The following is a 20,957-nucleotide window of genomic DNA, read 5'->3' as shown; positions in this document are numbered from 1 at the left end:
AATTAGGCCTACACGCGATACACCAACGCCTGCCAATAGCTGATAAAATACGTGCTATTTACGGTAGCAGAGAACCGCATAAGTAGTATACAGGTGTCAGACTCAATGAAAAGACCCGAGGCCTTTGACCCCTGTCACAACAGAGTCATTTTCCCCCCTTTGTGAATGGAAGAGCTGTGCAAGTTAAACCACTTTCCCTACATCTACCAATAAACGGTTTGGTAGAGTAGCTAGCCTGAAGGCTGGCTGACAACTTTTTGAAAGGCATATGTACACCTCGCTTATGTTTCATTATGGCTGTTTCAGTGATGGAAATTTATCAGGTGGAAGAGATAGAAGAAATTCTATCTACGTAGCGGTATATGAACCTGAGCTGACCTGTTCAATATTTTTATTTAATTAGGTTTTTTACGCTGCGCTGAAGAATATTGTTGTAACATGACAGCAGCAGGGGAAAGCAGAAAAGGAAACCGTGCAATCTGAAGCATAACGGAACCAAACTTTCCTGGGCACAAAACTACATTTACCAGATATAGCGACCAACTTGAACCTTCATTCGAGTGCATATGGCTCCATTTACACGAATTAACCCATATTTGTCGTTACCAGCACGTAACTGCCATGGCGACCTAATGCCTGCTGTTTTTTACTGGTTCATTCCAGCAAGGGGTATTCAGCACCATATAAGCCCAGCTTGGTTACATCTATTACAGTACTGTACGTCTCCACTGACACAGTTAATAAATATAGCTTGACTACAAGAGAAACGAGGGTTGTACCTACTTGAAGTGTTGTGTTTATTGATGTAGCATAGGTTCCGCTCGAGCATGAATGGGCACATATGACCCACATTGTTTATCTCATTTACTAGTTGGCCTGGCAACAGTGAAATTCTTACTCTATTCTTGTTCATGCAGCTTTCTGCAGCTTTCGCTCCGTCACGCCATCACGTTGCACAACTCAACTGTTGTCACTCCTTAATGTGTCCTTGTATACATAGGGTAGAAAGAGCGATGTTTACAAAGGGCTTCCAAACAGTGACTCAGCAAAGTCTCAGCAAATCAATCTTAACGTCACGTTCACTGAACTACCACGGCAAACAGTACTGTAGGCATTACGTCGTCATGGTAGTTGCGAGTTTGTAAGAGAGCTTTGTGAAACTGGGCCCCGGACTGCATAATTTATTGATTGGGATAAGCTGAACAAGCAAATATTCTTTACGATAAAATCTTAAATACGATTGATAATATGAAGTTCTTACAATATGGTAGCATCTATAAATAAATGTTAAGGAAGGAATCTGTATGTCTATCCTGCTGTCTCTATATTTCTGTCATTAGATTCTCTCCGCAACCATACATCGACTCATTCAGTCGAATTCACTCTTGTCGAGTTTCCTGCTGGGGGCAAAGTGAAGGAGGTGCATTGCCAAGTACATGTACGTAAAAAAAATCATTTTCTATATTTAACTAAGCTGATGAGGTCGCACACGGGCACTCCACCAAGCAAGGGTATCGTGATGAACCAACCAACGTGGATTATCTACCTTTCATCCTCATACTCCAGGACCACGAAACTTGTCTAAATTTCAGAACAGTGTACTGCGCTAAAATTGTGATTCAAATGAAGAATTTTTATTTTAATGCTTAAAGTTGTCTTAGACCTCCATGACAAAAATGAAAATTAGCACTTTAGTTCAAAATTAATCACTTGACTTCACTTGTAAAATATGTTCTAACAACAACTCCAGACGTTTAAAAATTATAATCGCAAATGTAGAATTCTAATGTATATCAACGGTATGCTGCTTTTGTACTTGTACACTGGTAATTATAAATTAAGCATGAAGTGTACAACTTGTGAATATAATTATGTGAATGTATAAAATTTATTTACATTGCACATGTAGCATACACACCACATTCATTTAACAGGATGATTAATTACCTTACACGTACGTCTCACACACTGATCACGTACACAGTCTATGTAAGTGGTTGAAGTTTTCTGACATTACAGGTTTTCTAGGCACATTGGATTGTACAATAAAGGCATGTATACGTATACAAACAGCAACGTGTGTTATGAGCTGGGAAAATGGGGCATCCCAGACAGCAGCATTAGCTTAGTCATCATCTTTTCTGCTGAATCATTGTCCCACTTACGACCTTGAGAGGCTTTTAGTAAGGAACTGATATAGTTGCAAGTGTAGGTCTATTGTTTGTCAATAACGGAGATATAGTGAAGCTGTATGTCTAGTAACCTGCATACTACAATATCCAAACGTCAACTAAGTATGAGGCTGTAAAGAGAGTTGCGCAGTCATTGAGATGTACCAGTAGGTTGTAGAGAGCCTTATGAATTAAGTTGCCTGTGGGTAATAGGCCTGGTCTTGATAACCTGTGTGTCATTTTAAATCTACAGATGTGGTTTTCGTATTTGTAAAAGTATCTATCAATAATTAATGTAGTATATAGACTAGCATAAGCGATGCCAGCCAGCAAAACTGCCATTCAGTACAGTCATGCCAGGCAAGTCTTTGAAGATTAATCGATGCATATAGTAAATACATTGAGTATATGTAGCTGTATCCCTGGTGTCACGTATCACCAGTGTTAGGATCAGTTCGTATCTAAACATTCCAAATGCTCTCCAACTGTTGAGTATGTGCCAACCTAAGCGTGAGTAGGTACAGATGCCTTTTAAATATGACCCTGCTGTCGCTGGTGGCCATGTTGCTGTTAAAATGTATACATGCTTGTTATAGACGTACAAGATATAATACATTACGCTGCGTGTACATCGAGTGTAGCAAGTGAAAACCATAGAGCCACCTATTCGGTGCTATGTATGAGGTAATCTTTAATTCCCATCATTTCAAACCTCAAGAAAATGTACACGAGGGTGAAATCTATAACTGTCTGTTTCAGAACCGATTTCAGAAAGGATAGTTGTATAAGTTTCGCTGCCGTGTGGTTGATCATTCCGATTACTACAAGTACATGGTGCTTAGAACCTGAAGTGCATACCATGTAAACACATAGCTCTGGAAAAAATAAGCACTATTTATCAGGTCTTAACACGTATCACAGCTCAATGATGGTTAAGTGCGATGACATTTAACTTTAAATAAAGCAAGTCAACAATAATTTAAATAATCGAAAATCTTAATTGTGACAGAAAGTGACGCCATACATGTTTGGAGTTTTAAGTCGAGCTTATACCATTTCCTTTATTTCATTTAACAACATACAAATTGGACTATTTTTTCCAGGTTTGGTTATACAGTGTTAATAAATGGGTGGATTTTACCAACAAAAATGTCTTAAAATACCAAAGAGTTTAGAGTTTATGCATTGGGACTTGGGCGTTGTTTGAGGTAGGTGTTGACATTCGGGTTGCGCCTGACCAGTTCCATGTTCCTCCTGATGTTAGGACAATGTTCCAGAAGATTCACAGATTCTGTCGGCAAAATAAACTCCATCACACCCAGGTTAGAAAACACGGCCAAGTCAGCCCATGACAACTGTGGAAGAAAAGTTAAACGAAGAAAAAAAAATCGACGAATAGCTGATTTCATAAAAACAGTAACAGGTATGAAGAAACAAAAGTAACAAACAGGCATTAAACATATTATTACATGAGATGACCGTGAATTTCAAATGACCTTGCCTCAATAATTAAGCGCCACTATATCAATGGACAGCCAACAAGTTCATTGCCTTTGTTAATGTTTCCTCTTGTGTGAATTGGGCACTGTAGATCATATCTGGCAGAAGGAAACTATAGAGAACTATAGTCAGTAAACTGATCATCATGCAGAATTGGTTACGAGTCTAACACAGGTACAGGGCCTATAACAAACTGACTTTAAAGATGTATCACATTTAGAGTGGCCATCACCTACACACATACACAAAATGTAGAAATTGTAAATTTGGAGGAAGATGTAATAATTCAGGAATTAGTTTAGAAAACTGACTTCCACATACCTTGCCCCTGACCAGATAGCCTGATGCACTTTTGGACAGCGCTTGTTCAAGTTTTGACAACATAACAGGGCCGGTTTCATTGACGAACTTTTTCTTCAAAGCTTCCTGCAATTATTAGCACGAATACAGTTTAACATTTCAAATATTCTCTATTTGTTTATATGTGGTAAATTATATTTATTGATCGTTTTTATTGGGGTTTATAAGTCCGTGAAATCCGTGTACCCATCGAGTCAATGGAGGAGGGCAAGTGATCTCCCGCAAATTTCACCGTGTGCGACAATCTAAACGGCCATACTACCGCCAATGGCGGGGTTGGGTGGAGGGAGGGGCCTCCTGGCTCAGTTGGTTAGCGCGCTAGGGCAGCGTAATGACCCGGGAGCCTCTCACCAATGCGGTCGCTGTGAGTTCAAGTCCAGCTCATGCCGGCTTCCTCTCCAGCCGTACGTGGAAAGGTCTTCCAGTAGCCTGCGGATGGTTGTGGGTTTCCCACGCGTTCTGCCCGGTTTCCTCCCACCATAATGCTGGTCATCGTCGTATAAGTAAAATATTCTTGAGTATGACGAAAACACCAATCAAATAAATAAATACCGCCATTGATTGCTTATGGCCATGCACTAAAGCCTCTGGAATAGTGTACGGAATCGAAGGGATACCGATGATTCCTTGTTAGAGGTTAGTATTGAACCGACACCTATATAATGAGTCCTATAATTTAGCAATTCTAGGCCAGTGACAGCTGATAAATTGCAATTAACATCAATAGAATTTGTTTCACCTCAATGTGCTTAAGCCACGCTGATAGGATGCGTGCTCTTTGCTACCATTTTTTTTTTACATGAATTGTTAGAATAAAACCCTACCTGAGGTAAATAAATAAAAGCCGTATTTCATAGGGTTACTTGTTACCTACCATTTGTCAACTATCAAACTGTTGTCCCTGCTCTGGTTTTACGCTCTATGCTTTATGCTATATAGCCAGTTTAAGACAAACATCCGGTTAGCCCAGTTGGTAGAGCGTCCGCTTCAGGGACGGCAGATCCGGGGTGACCGTTAGTCGGGTCACATTATAAAAGAGGAAGTGTAGGTTCCTTGCATGGGTTCAGCATTAAGGGGGTAGTGCAATGACTGGTTGACCCGTATCAGTGTAATGGCTCGGGTGGGACAGCTTCCTTTGCTTCGGTAAGTCGTCTCAGTGAAGTAGCACTAGATAAAAGAGCGGTGGAAATCCGTCCTGCAACAGGGAGGCACATTACACGTGCATGCACTCTAAGGACTCCTTCTTCGATATATGACTGAAAAATTGTTCACTACAACGTTAAACCCTAGCCACTCACTCACTTACTCACTCATGTGTATTGTGTATAAACTAAGAAATACGTCTCAACATGTGTTTAGAAACTAAGGAAGACATGTCTGCTAGAACTATATATACGTCGTGACAAGAACAAAGCGACACGATGGCATAACCAGAAAAATACAGAAGAATATACATAAATCTGAAAACACTTGAAATTGATATCTCCAGTTTCAAATTCTGTCTAAATATCGACAAATTTCAGGTAAAATTAAACCCCACTTTAAGAGGTGTGCAGTACCGATTTTTCCTTATCGTCTCTCGTGTGGAATATTTCCTCCACTTTGACATAGATGTCTTCAGACAAAAAGACGTACATATCCTCTCTGGCGTGATCCAGATTGTCCTCGCTGCAGAAACCTGAAGAAAATGACAATTCATGTTTACTTAGTTTCCTTCCTACAGGCATTCATGATTAGAAATGGCATGTGCCAAGGGAAACTTTTTCCAGGCATTTTTATTTCTTATGGAAACATTTTCCCACCACCAAAGCAATGCTCTTATGAGAGATATACGTGTACCTCCTACGTTCTTCTCCACGTAAGCTCAAGCCTCTCTAAGGGTTCTGGTATCTACCAATGCATGATCCAAAGCGCTCAAAAATATAACATCTATTCGTACTTCAGGGACTGCACATATTGGTAAGATAGACAGAAACACTGGATACAAAGTACTTATAAGTGAGTGAATATATGCCGTGTTATAAAGGGGCCTTGTATGTGAAAGAGTCTTACGAGCACACACATAGATTAAAATACGGTTCAAGCTAGGTAAAGAAGCATTTATTTCAAAAACACAAATACTTGTGCAAAGTACCGAATTGCCTGGCCAGAAATTTGGAGATGGCGTATTCTTGAGCGATCATCTGGCCGTCTACCTCCAGGACGGGAACCTGACCAAACGGCATCTCTGAAAGGTAGCAATGGAGTATGAAAGCATTTAAACGTAACATCCAATTTCAGTAGTAGGACTGGGTCAGCTAGTATACTTGCGACCATCGTGTTAGTTAACGCTTCAAAGGACCTGGTACTGTCAGGCGGAGAATCGGCCCCAGAGACGTACGATAAGAAAGTGCTAATTTCTAAATTTTAGCACAATTCTATAAATTTCCGAATCAGAAATACAAAACTTGCTCGAAGCACTCATGAAAGTTATATGGCCAGAGAAGAGATGGTTTCTTAGTAATAACCCTCCAAAAATGCACTCTCGATCAAAGACGCCATTTTTTCGTTCAGACCAGGCATTGTGTTTTTAATTTATAGTATGAAGATCAACGTTAACCGGAAAAATATCTTTTACTGAAACTTTCCTTCGTGTATTTATACATGCTGTTAAAGTTTCGTTTCGATTAACGTTTGTCTTCATATGTAAAAAATAAACTTTATAATGTGATCAGTTTTGTCATTCTTTGTCAACTTTAAAATCCGTATTTCTGCCATGGCATGAATTCCACGTAAAATGAGCCACTGAAGCCAAATTTCAAAATAACATTTTTGGAACTCTTGTAGTAAATCCAAACAGAGCACTACCTAAAGCCCTGAAATTGACTGTAGCTTTTGAATATGCATGAGGTATTTGTCTTACGCGTGCTGAAAACTTCAACCGGAAATTGTAGGCCTTTGTCACGAGGCCGGCGTACGCATGGTGAGATTTTACAGTCGCTAATCTGGACCCATCTTCAGCAAGGTAATAGTTTTCAGCCCTAATTTATGGCTCATTTTGTAGATAAATTCACACTTTATGTTATTTTGTCAAACATTCGTTCAAAAAGCAACTTAGCTAGCCAAAAGTTTACGTGAATATCCTTGTTTATTCGTGCGATTTTGGTGATTCCGTCACGAAAAGTGCTACTTTTTAAATATTGCAGTTCATGCAGTAGTCTTACTAAAGGGAGGATTAAAATACAAAGGCAAGTCGGTGTTAAGGGTCTTTTACATAAAAAATCGAGAGTTTAACGACAAATACAAATCCCACATAACCGTGACGGAATCACGCAAACCGTGTGACGGAATCACTACCAATATGTGATTCCGTCACTTTCGCTTTACAATGCGAAGGACTTAATTAGAATATAAATACGGTATTGTTGTGCAATTTTAAAAAGCTCCGTTTAGCATATATGATGACAAAAGTACACATTGAACAAATCTGAGGTTAAAAAATAGGCCTGTTTGATTAATACAAACAAACTATAACAACAATTATGTATCTGTTCAAAGCTCAATCTAGTTATATTGCAGCATGCCTAAATCAGCCGCAGAACGACAGAGGGATAGAAGGAACCGATTGAAAAGTGATGCTGAAGCATTGGAATTGTACCAAGAGAATGACAGGCTACGGAAGCAGGCGCGGAGGGCACGGATGACAACTGCTGAGTTGGAAACTCTGCGAAATAAAACAATGCTGAATACCCGAGCATGGAGGGAAAGGAATATGGACACCACTGTGACTAGTACAGAGACACCGTCAGGTTCAGGCACACCTTACAGCTGTCCCCAAAGCAAGATAAAGCTATTGCTAAACACCAAGATAGCACAACATGTATGCTCCAGATGGACTTTGCCGAAAATTTTACGGCATCTTTTCAAGACGAAATACAATCGGCCCATTGGCGACAGAGACAGCTCTCTATATTCACCATCATGACATGGGCAAGAGACGTTATTAGGTCGTCAGTGATTGTTTCAGATGTGAAAGAACACGAAAAAAGAGCAGTATCAACATATACATATTTAGCTCTGAAGCAGATAAAACAACACTTTCCCTACGTGAAGACAGTGCTTATGTAGACAGATGGACCTAGTAGCCAGTTTAAAAACAGGTACATCTTTTCGCTGATTGGGGAACTAGAGCGTGAACTCGATCTCAAAATCATTTGGAACTATTCTGCAACCAGTCATGGCAAAGGCCCGAATGATGGACTCGGTGGAAATGTCAAACGAATAGTGCAGAGAAAAGTTCTGAACAGACAAGCAGTCGTCAGCGACGCAGGATCATTTGCCACAGCAGTGATGTCTGCCACTCAGCAAATTCAGGTGACCGTACAGACTCAGCAGAATATAGATGACAGGTGTTCACAGCTTGATCTTGACACGGTTTGGTCAACGACGCCAACAGTTCCGGGTACCATCAACATTCATCATGTTACCACATGTGGGACTGGAATGACTAAATCAAAATTCTACACTTCAGCACCGGATAGTAAGATACACAACATTGCCAAGCGATCTGATGCCGGGCATGAATCGGAGACAGAGGCAGTTGACCAGGAACCATCATCTGAATCTGATGATATTCCCCTTGCCCAACTTTCAGCCAGAAATGTGGAGTATCCATGTGCGAAATGTGGCTGGATCTTTGGCTCTTCCGATGATCCGAAAAAGGCGGAAGATTGGCTGAAATGTCCTTGTGATAGATGGTTTCACGAGTCATGCGCTGAAGATAGTGGCATTATTGATGACAATGATCTGTTCACATGCGAACTCTGTATCTAATCCCAACTGTCGTTGTGCTACGCTCTTCAGAAATAATTGTACGGATAAATACAATGATACAGATGAAATCATTTTCTAAGAATTTATTGCATGTGTGTATACTCACCCATCTCATAACCTAAATACATGTTAAATTTGGTATCTTCAGAGTGCAATTTGTCATTGTTGCTGTTTATAGTTAAGGTGGTATCCGATTAAAGACGTTTATTTGGGTGGTAAGGATAATTTGTCCAGCATGAAATTCAAATAAATGTATCGAATAATTGCGAGAACTAATTTTATTCCCATAGTTATGATAAAATCGTACTCGTGATTCCGTCACGATAATTTTGTGATTCCGTCACAGCGGTATACTCAGTTTTTTTTTCTTGTTTGGTCTGTTTTCTATACAAAAAGCTTCTAATACCTCGGCAGTTCATTGGCGCCTGCCAATGAATACTTTGTTTGCATGATTCCTGGTCACAGCTCGCACATTTTGGGTGAAATGTACTAGTGGTACAGAATGCACTTCCAAGTCATGTGATCCCGTCACGGAGATTTCAGAACTCCGGCCTATAAAAAAAATCCGGTATATGACACAGGTTTCTCAATAAAATGTTGGGAATTTCACTGTCGTTGTTAAAAACAGTAAGTTTCTGTTCTGATCAGTGTGCGGTAACGTTGTAGCGCATATCAAAGAACCGCGACACCTTTGCAAATGTGATTCCGTCACGCTGGAATTCATGATGGCATGTTAGACATCCTTCATAGTACAGTGAACTAACCAAGTCATACTCAAGAACAGGGTTTTACTTCGAGGAAGTGTTTTTATTTTTTTTCTTTAGCAACATACTTTTTGTGTGAGTAGAGATGTACGCTGTACTGCATTCAGTAAATGTTATCATGAATTAGAATGGATAATTGTTAAGCCATGGTATTACGTAATGTGTGGCAACTATAGCGAAATTATACGTGAATCCGGCTTGGGAGCACATGTCCTCTAGCTGCCATTAACATTAGCATGTTTTGAGTAACGGAAGGCTGAACATCATATATGCATGTATTTAATTGATCGGTGTATAAATTCGTGCTCAAGAATTTTTCTGAAAGTTACATTTGTCTAATGCAAAAAAAGATATTTCAGTATTACTGAAGCAAGCTACCAATCTTTCGATTTTATGAGCTATAGGCCTAGGCCTACCTTGCTTCAGTGCATTCTTGCAACATAACAGGAAAATAAGAATAAAACAGAATTTAAAAAAGAAATAGAGCGCTGGCCGATTGGTTAATGAGCTGGCGTTTTTGAGTGATCCCTTGCGCTCATAATATCAACGAGTATGTGTAATCATATTATACTCAAATGTTAATTTATTATGTGACAGACCAGGTGATATTATGGGCGAACTGTTCAACATCATAAAGATAGTGCTTTACTTTTTTCTGTTGCAACCAAGCTGTGCGCACTCTGGGCAAAGCGGAAGGCATCAAGTGATAACAGAAAAGTAGGTTAAGAAAGTGTTTTTCGTTTTCTCATCGGCTGAACATGACGTTTGTAATGTTGTCAAATCTACAGATTACGATTTTATATGTAACCGATACTGGCGACAATATAGATCTACCATTCGAGTCATTCTGTGTTGCGTTCCTGTCCATAATTACAACCCACAACATTATATTTGGCGACGAGAATGGACACATCGTTATCAGTAAGACATTTTGTGACTCGGAAAACACGCAGGAATTAACCTTTTACTGAAAAATAACTCTAAACCAGTGAATTTTACGTCACTTTTGTTCCACTCAGCTATTGTGGCGCACATCACAGGCGGCTGCAACAACAACATAACGATGGCCCAGTCACTGCCGACATTGCCTTCGTTCAACGTGCACAGTGACCCTTCATCAATAGCTCAACGATGGACTAAATGTGTCCGACATTTCCAAAATCTTCTAGTTGCTATGGATATCGCAAATAAAAAGCGCCAAAGAGCCCTGTTAATCCATTACGCCGGCGAAGAAGTCAGTGATATTCTGGATACGTTACCGGACACAGGTGAGGACCTAGAAGTAGCTCTAGAGAAACTGAATGCTCACTTCAAGCCCAGACGAAACATTGACTATGAAACATACGTATTTCGCAGCACTAAGCATAACGTAGGCGAAACAATGGACACGTACGCTACACGCCTGCTCCAGTTAGCCCTTACATGCCAATTCTCGGATCAAGACAGAGAAATCAAAGGCCAGCTTATACAGGGATGTAGCTCCAGCAGAATTCAACATATCCCCACCCAGAAGGAAAAACCTGTCCAGCTAAGGGAAAGGCGTGTGGATTTTGCCATAAATTTAATCACTTTGAATCCGTTTGCCGACAGAAAAAACGTCAATAGCATGACACTGGCAAATTTGAATCTGTCAAGCAAGTCAGAAGCGCTGCACACCTTGCTGACTCTAGTTCAGATGATGAATATGTATTCAGCGTGTACGGTCACAGTGATGGAATTTTCACAAAACAACCAATAGTAACTGTCGCTGTCAACGAAAAAACACTCCAAGCTGTAATCGATACAGGTGCTACTGTAAACATGTTGAGTGAGACAACATTCACACAGCTTACTCCACAGCCTGCACGTGATATGGACAAATTACCGCAGATATTTGCCTATAACACTAGTCAGTCATTAGAAATAGGTAAATTTTCAGCAACTGTCACAGCCGGAAATAAATCTGTGCAAACAACCTTCTACATCACACCAAGAAATTGCGACACTCTACTCAGCTACAGCATATGCGTGGATCTTGGACTTCTTAATATCACAGAGTGTGTTTGTGAAATACAATACAGTCCTACATCGCTTACCAATGAAATCGTGTCTAAGTACAAGGATTGCTTTACTGGACTTGGTAAATTGAAAGGTGTTCAAGCCGTCGCTCACCACCACAGATGTCTCCCGTTTAATCTGCGTGAACGTACGACAGCAGAACTCAAACGACTACTTGAACTTGACAATATCGAACCAGTTGGTGATGTACTCACACCATGGGTGTCCCCTATCCGTGTAGTCAAGAAACCTAAAAATCCATCTCAGATCAGAATTTGTGTTGACATGCGCGCACCAAATGAGGCAATTCAGCGAGAACGACACATAACTCCCACTCTGATATCATATCTGAACTGAATGGATCTACGATATTCTCCAAACTCGACTTGAATGCTGGTCACCACCAAATCGAACTTCACCCAGAATCCCGCAGCCTCACAACGTTCTCTACACATATGGGTCTCTTCAGATACAAACGCTTGAACTTTGGGGTGTGTTCAGCTGCCGAAGTCTTCTAGAACCACATCAAAATGGCTCTTCAAGGACTAGCAGGCGTTATTAACCTTAGTGATGATGTTTTTCTCCATGGGCGTGACCAACAAGAACATGATCAACGACTTGTGGCAACTTTACAGCGCATGCGAGCACTTAACCTCACTATGAACCGTGAGAAATGTGAATTCAGCAAATCGAGGATTGAATTCTTCGGATATTTGTTCACAAAGGATGGTCTTTCTCCTGATCCACAGAAAGTGCAAGCCATCAAAAACACCACCCGAATGCAACTGAAATTAAAAGCTTCCTCGGCATGGTACAATATTGTGCTCGCTTTATCCCCAATCTTGCGACCTTGTCGAAGCCACTGTGTGATCTAACAAGACAAAACACAGTGTTCTTCTGGACCCAAGCAGAAGAGAAGGCATTTACGGACATTAAAGCTGGCCTAACTGACCAAAGTGTTATAGCCTATTATGATCCATCGAAACCTGTTGAACTCATAGTTGACGCAAGTCCCGTAGGACTCGGAGCGATACTCACTCAGAAAGACTCTTCCCACACCAAGATAATCTCATATGCCAGTCGATGTCTCACGCCTGTTGAACAACGCTACAGTCAAACAGAGCGTGAAGAACTTGGTCTTACCTGGGGAATACTGCACAATCATCTCTGTCTCTATGGACGAACATTTACAGTTGTTACAGACCACAAACCCCTGATTTTATTGTTCAACAAAGCCAGCTCGAAACCTCCTGCGAGAATTGAACGCTGGATATTAAAGCTTCAAGGATACTCGTACAACATAACATATCGCCCAGGACATGACAATCCAGCTGATTTTCTGTCCAGACACCCTGTTCAGTCACCAGACGCTCCAAGCTGTGAAGAAAAGATGGCTGAGGAACACATAAACTTTCTAACGCAGCATGCAGTTCCGAAAGCGCTAACACTCGCAAAAATTCAAGACGCCACGAAGGCCGATCCACTATTGCGAACTGTAATGGGCTTAGTTAAAGGCAACAAATGGAAATCTGCCTACAAACCAAATGTTAACGCAAAGTTTGACAGCGCTACAGCAAGACAGCTTCAGTTCTTTGCTACAGTGCACACTGAGTTATCAGTAAACTCTGACGGAAATATCCTCCTGTTTGGTTCCCGCATTGTGGTACCAACCTGCCTTCAACAGCGAGTGTGCGACCTCGCCCACGTTGGACATCAAGGTATTGTCAAAACAAAGAAACTGCTTCGTCAAAAGGTTTGGTTCCCTGGTATCAATAAACTCGTGGAGACAACCATTCATAACTGTATCCTGTGCCAGGCCGTAACCTCTGAAAACTCTTCCCGTCGAGAACCGCTCAAGATGACTGCACTCCCGCAAGCACCATGGGAAAACGTCTGTGCAGATTTCGTTGGGCCATTACCCTCTGGAGACTTACTGATTGTCTATGACGAATACTCCCGTTACCCTGAAGTAGAAAAGGTGTCTTGTACCTCTGCGCGATCCACCATTCCCGCCTTTGACAAGATATTTGCCACACATGGTATACCATCAGTTTTGAAAAATGACAATGGACCTCCATTTAATAGTACAGAGTTTCACCAGTTCCTCGATTACCTAGCTATCAAACATCGGAGAATCACGCTGTACTGGCCAAGAGCTAATGGTGATGCAGAAAGGTTCATCAAGACCTTACAGAAAGCCATGCGTGCATCTGAAGCTGAAGGAAAGCCATGGAAACAGGAACTATACAAATTCTTAAGGAGTTACCGTGCAACGCCCCACAGCTCAACTGACAAACCACCTGCTGAACTATTATTCAACAAACCGTACCGCACAACTTTACCACAACTTGCCTAACCAGTATCTCAATCCGACATCCAGGTTAAAGACGATAGCGCCAAACAGAGAATGAAGTATTATGTTGATCTTCACGCACAGGCTAAGTCAGCGACCATTCGTGTTGGTGATATCGTACTACAACGCAACCAGAAAAAGGGTAAACTTAAACCTCTGTTCAGCTCCAACCCGTATAGAGTCCACGCAGTGAAAGGATCAACGATCACCGTTAAACATGGAGATCACTCTATCACCAGAAACTCATCATTTATGAAAGTTTTGAGATCTAATAACACATGTTCAGATACTACCACCAACAATCACATCAGTGACATTGACCTTGATGACGACGACCTTGCTGATGATGCCACTCCCGCTCACAGTCATGATGAATCAGTTCAACCACGAGTTTCCAGTCGTGGACGACAGCCACTGGTTCGTTTCAGAGACTATATATCCTCGTGATTGACATTTCTGATTGATGCCCTCCAATAATGAACAATTTGAACTTTTAATTTGTACCTTTAATTATTAACAAGCACAGTATACAGGGTGCTTAACATTTCATTGTTCTTCAAAGCCTAAGACTCAGAGCTTGACTATACGGACAGTTAATTTTGATATTTCGATTTATATCGTGTGTATAATAACAGATCTATGATGACTAAGATCTCATGCTTTATTTCCAAATGTTGGCAGGGATGTAATGTTGTCATCCTACAGATTACGATTTTATATGTAACCGACACGGGCGACAATATAGATCTACCAGTCGAGTCATTCTGTGTTGCATTCCCGTCCATAATTATAACGTTGTGCAAAATTTCCTTCATGGTTTGCTATTGGAAACAGTATGGAATTCACATATGGCCATCATTACATCACATCGCAGCAACATCGCTTAGCACAACGATCTTGTCATCGCCTCCCTCCTCCACCCTCCTTCGATATGAGTGTAATATCGCCCACCGTTACGTCTATCGTTCCTCGCCCTCCGAATTTGTCTGCAACTCTGCTTCAAATTCTTTCGCCTCACGAGACTAGTTCACATCACCCCTCCCCAATTCTTTCATCACCCCCACCCCTAAGATTTCATCGTCCCCACCCGTCTCCCAATACCGCCCTGAGAGATAAGATTATTGTATAATCGGGAAAAAGCACGCCTTTTACATTCTTTTCTGGTAATGACTGGGGTTACCTGATTTATATAAAAAAAATGAATTCACACATTCAGAGACATCGTACAACTGGCCTGATTCGGAACTGAGAGCTTTAGAGGCATCTGGGAGCCATGGAAGCATCGGGTGGCGATGGATTAGGCATCGAGGAGTAATGTATTAAGCATCGAGCTCCGATGGAAGAATCGGGAAGTGATAGAAGCATCGGGTAGAGATGAAAGCATCGGGCAGCTAAGAATTGAACATCAAGGGCCGATGGATCCATCGAAAAGCGATGCATTAAGCATCGCGCGCCAATGGAAGCGTCGAGGAGCAATGGAAGCACTGGAATAGAAGAGTCAGGGAGCATTGGGGTGCAATAGAAACCACAGGAAGCAAAGAAATACAATTAAAGACGTAGAGCATTCGCTTCCATTCCATCCAGTAGGACACAAACCCCCATTACAACTTCTGTTTTTCGGGAGTAATGTAATTCTGTGTATTTTAGTCTTTTTTGCTGCCAGCCTGTCGTTTTTGGTGTACAGGTGCATGCTTGGTATCAAAATGATGGAAATTGTCTAAGCTCTCGGCAGGTATGAGTTTTAATGATGAAAGTTTGAAATTCTGGGCGAGAGGACACCCGTTGCTGGCCACCCTCCCAGCTGCCAGCATAGAAAGGTCCAGATTTTGACGGTCAACCTATGTCAAGATTTTTATGGCTCCTTTCTCACAGGCTGGGCCAGGTATGCACCAAAGCTTATTGGCCACGGAATGTTTGGGACTGAGCTACAACGCTAAACGTTAACATTGTCGCTTATGGAAAGTTAATGGGGGTGTGTGGTCAGTACGGCTTCGTCTCAGGGAGCAGTGGAAGAGTGATGGAAGCGTCAGGGAGCGATGACAACTTCGTGGGACAATGTTATACGAAGCGATTGCAAAGCAGCCACGAGACGTTGGTGCCATAGCTTTGGAGCTTTGGTGCTTTGGTCGTCCCACGATGTAACTTTGACATCTCCCACTTGTGCTCCCATGCATTGGAGGGAAACGGGGCTATGTGGGTGGGGTGACACTATACTATCTTGCAAAGTTCTGGAGATGGCGTTATCCGGCTTCCACATGTGTCGACCTAGTCCAAGATGTAAGATTCCCTCATCACCACAGATACTGTACGCATACAAATTTTTTGTAACTCACTCAGCCCGAGTTGTGCCAGCGCATTTAATATGACATTTCTGCAGAACACGGGTATGTGCGTAGGTCTAATTACTCTAACATTCCTTTGTCATTACGTAAAGTAGCAATTTCTTGTCCTTTGGCAAAAGTCGTTGTCATGCTTCGATACTATACACGTGGTGTGAAGGATGTAGTGTTTTTATAATACCGAGAACAGTGACGTCTTGACTGTGTATATAGCATCGACGAAGATTCGCCCACCCATACAGTACGAAGCGTCAACCGAGATACAGTATTACGGGACGTCAACCTAGATACAGTATTACGGGACGTCAACCGAGATACAGTATTACCGGACGTCGACCGAGATACAGTATTACGGGATGTCGAAAGAGATACAGTGTAACGGGACGTGGACCCAGATACACTATTACAGGACGTCGACCGAGATACAGTGTAACGGGACGTGGACCCAGATACAGTATTACGGGATGTCGATCGAGATAAAGTACTACGGGACGTCGACTGAGATACAATATTAGGGGATGTCGACCGAGATACAGTATTACGGGATGTCGATCGAGACACAGTATTAGGGGACATCGACCAAGATACAATACTACAGGATGTTGACCGAGTTATGGTATCATGCTATACCAGTAAATTATCATGTAAATTATTCTTAGAGAGAGGACAGACCACCATTAGAATCTAAAACAGTTACCGTGGACCTCTCTGACAGAGTGGTTAGGGCAGAGCAAAGATCCAAATGCCTCTCACCAATGCGATCGATGGGAGATCAAGTTCAGCTCACGCTGGTTTCTCCGATCCTACGAGATTTCCTCGAGCCCGATTTCCTCCCTCCATAATGCTGGCCGCCACCATAAAAATGAAATATTCTTAAGTACGGCGTAAACATCAATTTAACAAATAAATAAATAAATAAAAACGCTACTCTAGAGGCAGAACAACTGTATACTGACTTCCTCTGACAGGCATATTGTATGTTACGAGACCTTTTCTTGCTCCAAAGTTCTCACTTGAGGTACAGGATGAACAGCCTTACAGTAAGAAAAAAATACTGTTCGGTATATCTGATTCTTTACGTTTCTTTTCTATGGATAAGAGAATGAGTTTTTGGGGTTTGACGCCATACTTAACAATTTTTCAGTCATATGACGACGAACGAGTCCTTATAGTGCATGCAGTGTGCCTCCTTTCTGCAGGACGGATTTCCACCTCTCTTTTATCTAGTGCTGCTTCACTGGGACGACTAGCGAAGGTAAGGTTGACCTTTGCAGCCTATGCAATGCACGTTCGTAGGCTTCTTTACGCTTAGCCTCACCACTAGTGAGAACTCACGCGCGGAAGTATTTAATCAGCATTCATCAATGAAATTGTTTCAGGTGTTGGTTAGAATCAGGTATACAGTAGACTATTTTGTGTTTTCTGACATCATTTCCTGTCTCATAACCGTGACCCCTGTGACCTCTGCGTAGTTCAAGGTTTCTATACAAAATTTGCCAACAGGACACAGACCCCCATTACAACTTCCGTTTTTCGGACGAATCTAATTCTGTGTATTTTAGGGTGTAAAGCCTTTTTTTGCTGCCAGCCTGCCGGTATGAGTTTTAATGATGAAAGTTTGAAATTCTGGGCGAGAGGAAACATGGAGACAGGTGGTGATGAGGCTGCAAGTGACGTCCCCTTGGCGTGACTAGGCACCCCCTCCCAGCTGCCGGCATAGAAAGGTCAACCTATGTCAAGATTTTTATGGCTTCTTTCTCACAGGCTGGGCCAGGTATGTACCAAAGCTATTTGGCCACGGAATGTTTGGGACTGAGATACGGCGCTAAACGTTAACATTGTCGCTTATGGAAAACTAATGGGGCTGTGTGGCCAACATGTTAAGCGAACGCAGAGAGCGGCGCATGTGCTGTAAGGCGTATGCATCCCTAACTGTGTACTTTTGAGCAAAGTACCTACCGTGAATTGCCTCTGAGCGCAGTGGAGCGAGACATCCTTCTTTCTACTTGACCCAATAGATCTCCATCACGCTACACACATTATGTGTGATTTTTACGGAGACGAAAAGAATCTTAGACCGGAGTTCATGAAATTCGATAAGCTGGATATAAATTAATAAGACGGTAACTTATTGTTAAATCCTATGTCCAGTAGGATGTTCCAGATATATGATATATGAGTTACTTAATTTAACCCTGTAACTGCTTCAGTCGATATAAGATAATGTATTCATCCATCTGCAGACAAAAGGGCAATATATAGGCCTACAGAGTTTAAGTCTTGTCCCAATTTCAGCATCAGCATATGTCCACATACATTTACTATGAGCAAACAAAAATAGGATCTTATCGATAATATGAATGGCATCTTACTTGGTTTGTACTTGGGCCATTCTTGACCAGAAAAACGAATGTCCTCGAAGGGCTGACCGGCCGCCGATAGAATGATCCGTGGAAGCTCGCCTCTCGCTGGCACGTCAAAATAGTACAGCTTGTAGGTGGGCATATTCGTTCACGTTGCGCTATGATATAGTACTGCAGTCTCCTAGTATACTAGAGCTTAGACTGTCGGAAAAGCAGAGTGACATGTACAGCAAGCACGTACGGACGACGCACGAAAACGTTGTGACTCCGCATTATAGCGTATGCCAGCAGGCTTATAACACACGCTCTATCGTAGTACCGTAAACATGCTGATTATTTCTTACCTATTTATTTCATTGGGGTTTTATGCTGTGCTCATGCAAGAAAATTTCACTTATACGACGGCGGCCAGCTATATGGTGGGTGTAAATCGGGCAGAGATAGGGGTAAACCGACGACCATTCGCAGTTGCTGAAGACCTTTCTACGTACCCCATTAGGGTTATTTCACACACACACACACACACACACACACACACACAATATATATATATATATATATATATATATATATATATATATATATATATATGTATATATATATGGGTGGAGGGAACCGCCCTGTCCCATTTACTTCACAATCCTGCTGACTTAACACCACAGTTTTTCACTTTGCCGGGACACAAGCAGATCAGCTCTAATCGTTGAACTATTTTTCTTTATTAATTAGATTTATACCACTCTATTTATCCAAGCCACTTTTATACATAAAGTCACATATGACTGCAAACTTGTTAAGTACGAGGTAAAATCCACAGCCTACACACATACATAAATACATCCTATATATAAAACCTACACCAGATCACGTTGACATTGAACTCTTTATGCTTAGCCATGTTTCTATGAATGACCTCGCATATAAAAAAAAAAACATTATATATCTCTATATCCTTACTTGCATATGTTTGCACCATGTATAAGGAGCACTGTATTAGTATATAGGTAAGCTCATATTTGACCATCTTCATTTTACCAAGTCCGACATTTTGCACAGAGCTATGTGTACTGCCTTGATCCATCAGACAGGGATAACCGATCTATAGGCACTCGACTGAATAGCTGGTGAATAGTATAATACATATACAGTATCCGATCAAACATTAGTTTCCCCAATAATGGACAGTAGATTTACATAAAGCGTAACGATATATGTTGCGTGTTGATGTTGATGAAGATGTGTAATCACAAGGATTACACGATGCAGTGTACGAGACGTCAGTTTAGACACGTGTAATCCAAGTTAAACCTATGTTTCCAAGGACATGCCATCGCGTTTGCGTTACTTCCTGTTATTATTGAAGTCCAGAGTTCGTTGAAAAAGTCATACAGCGTATTTATGTAATTCCATTTTCTGAAGAAGTAACGGGCGAGTAGTCACAAACACAATCAATTGTTCGTGGAAACAGGTCATGAAACATAAATACCATCCCTTTTCTTTGGCCAAGGGCGCCGAGAGTTGGAGGTAGGCCTGTGGGGTAAGTTGGTTCTTCTCGGCAACAAACCACGTAAGAAATTCTCGTTCACGGTGATTGTTGGAACAATATACTGACATGGCACTCCAGGCAAGACCATTGAATAGAAATACCTTAATATTTTAAATGCTTGTTCCAGGCTTCAATTATACATGAAACGCTTGGTTTTTATTTCTTTATACGGAGTTTAGGGTGTGGTCAAACATATATTAAATTATGAATTGGCTTCTCAGCTTCCTTGTAGAAATGTCTTTAAACTACTGTTTCCTCCCAGTGGTCAGTCCGAAAAGTAGCCTGCTGTTGCGACGATAGCTGTCAAAACAACGTTGTTGGGAGGAGAGCTGGAATTGGGATCGTCAGCTGGTCCCGCGTTCAATGATGGCGTCTTTTCCGAATATCCCCGACCATTGACGGAAAATTAGCAAAACATAGAGAGGTTATTAAAAAATATGAAAAAAGCCTCAAATACGAATATTTTTCACATTATTTTTTGGCACATCTTTCTTCATTTCCCTAAACACATACTCTTGGTTTGTATATCTGTTCATGTGTCTTTTAACAATGCATTTTTGTGGTTGAACATCGAATAAACATTTTGGAAATTAAAAGCCTAAGTGTTCGCACCATACCTCTTTAAGCATGCAGTATGAACAGCTTCGCGAATATTGTGTTCAGTATCACTATATGAAGAGCACCAATCTACAGACTAATACATAGCAATTCG

General features: G+C 41.4%; 1 protein-coding gene across 1 annotated transcript; it reads right to left on the bottom strand.

The window, feature by feature from the left end:
- Positions 1–3,276: 3,276 nt before the first annotated feature.
- On the bottom strand, positions 3,277–18,957 carry LOC135480539 (glutathione S-transferase-like). The gene is made up of 5 exons (XM_064760396.1): positions 18,709–18,957; positions 6,166–6,258; positions 5,591–5,709; positions 3,993–4,097; positions 3,277–3,526 (listed from the first exon to the last, which is right to left on the bottom strand). Exons 1-5 carry the CDS (start codon positions 18,839–18,841, stop codon positions 3,350–3,352), a joined length of 627 nt encoding a protein of 208 aa, XP_064616466.1. The 5' UTR covers positions 18,842–18,957; the 3' UTR covers positions 3,277–3,349.
- Between the last annotated feature and the right edge of the window lie 2,000 nt (positions 18,958–20,957).

This window comes from Liolophura sinensis, chromosome 1 (assembly GCF_032854445.1).
Source record: "Liolophura sinensis isolate JHLJ2023 chromosome 1, CUHK_Ljap_v2, whole genome shotgun sequence".
Taxonomy (NCBI): domain Eukaryota; kingdom Metazoa; phylum Mollusca; class Polyplacophora; order Chitonida; family Chitonidae; genus Liolophura; species Liolophura sinensis.
Note: the sequence above shows the minus strand (reverse complement) of the source record. Positions and strands in the feature narration are given on the sequence as shown.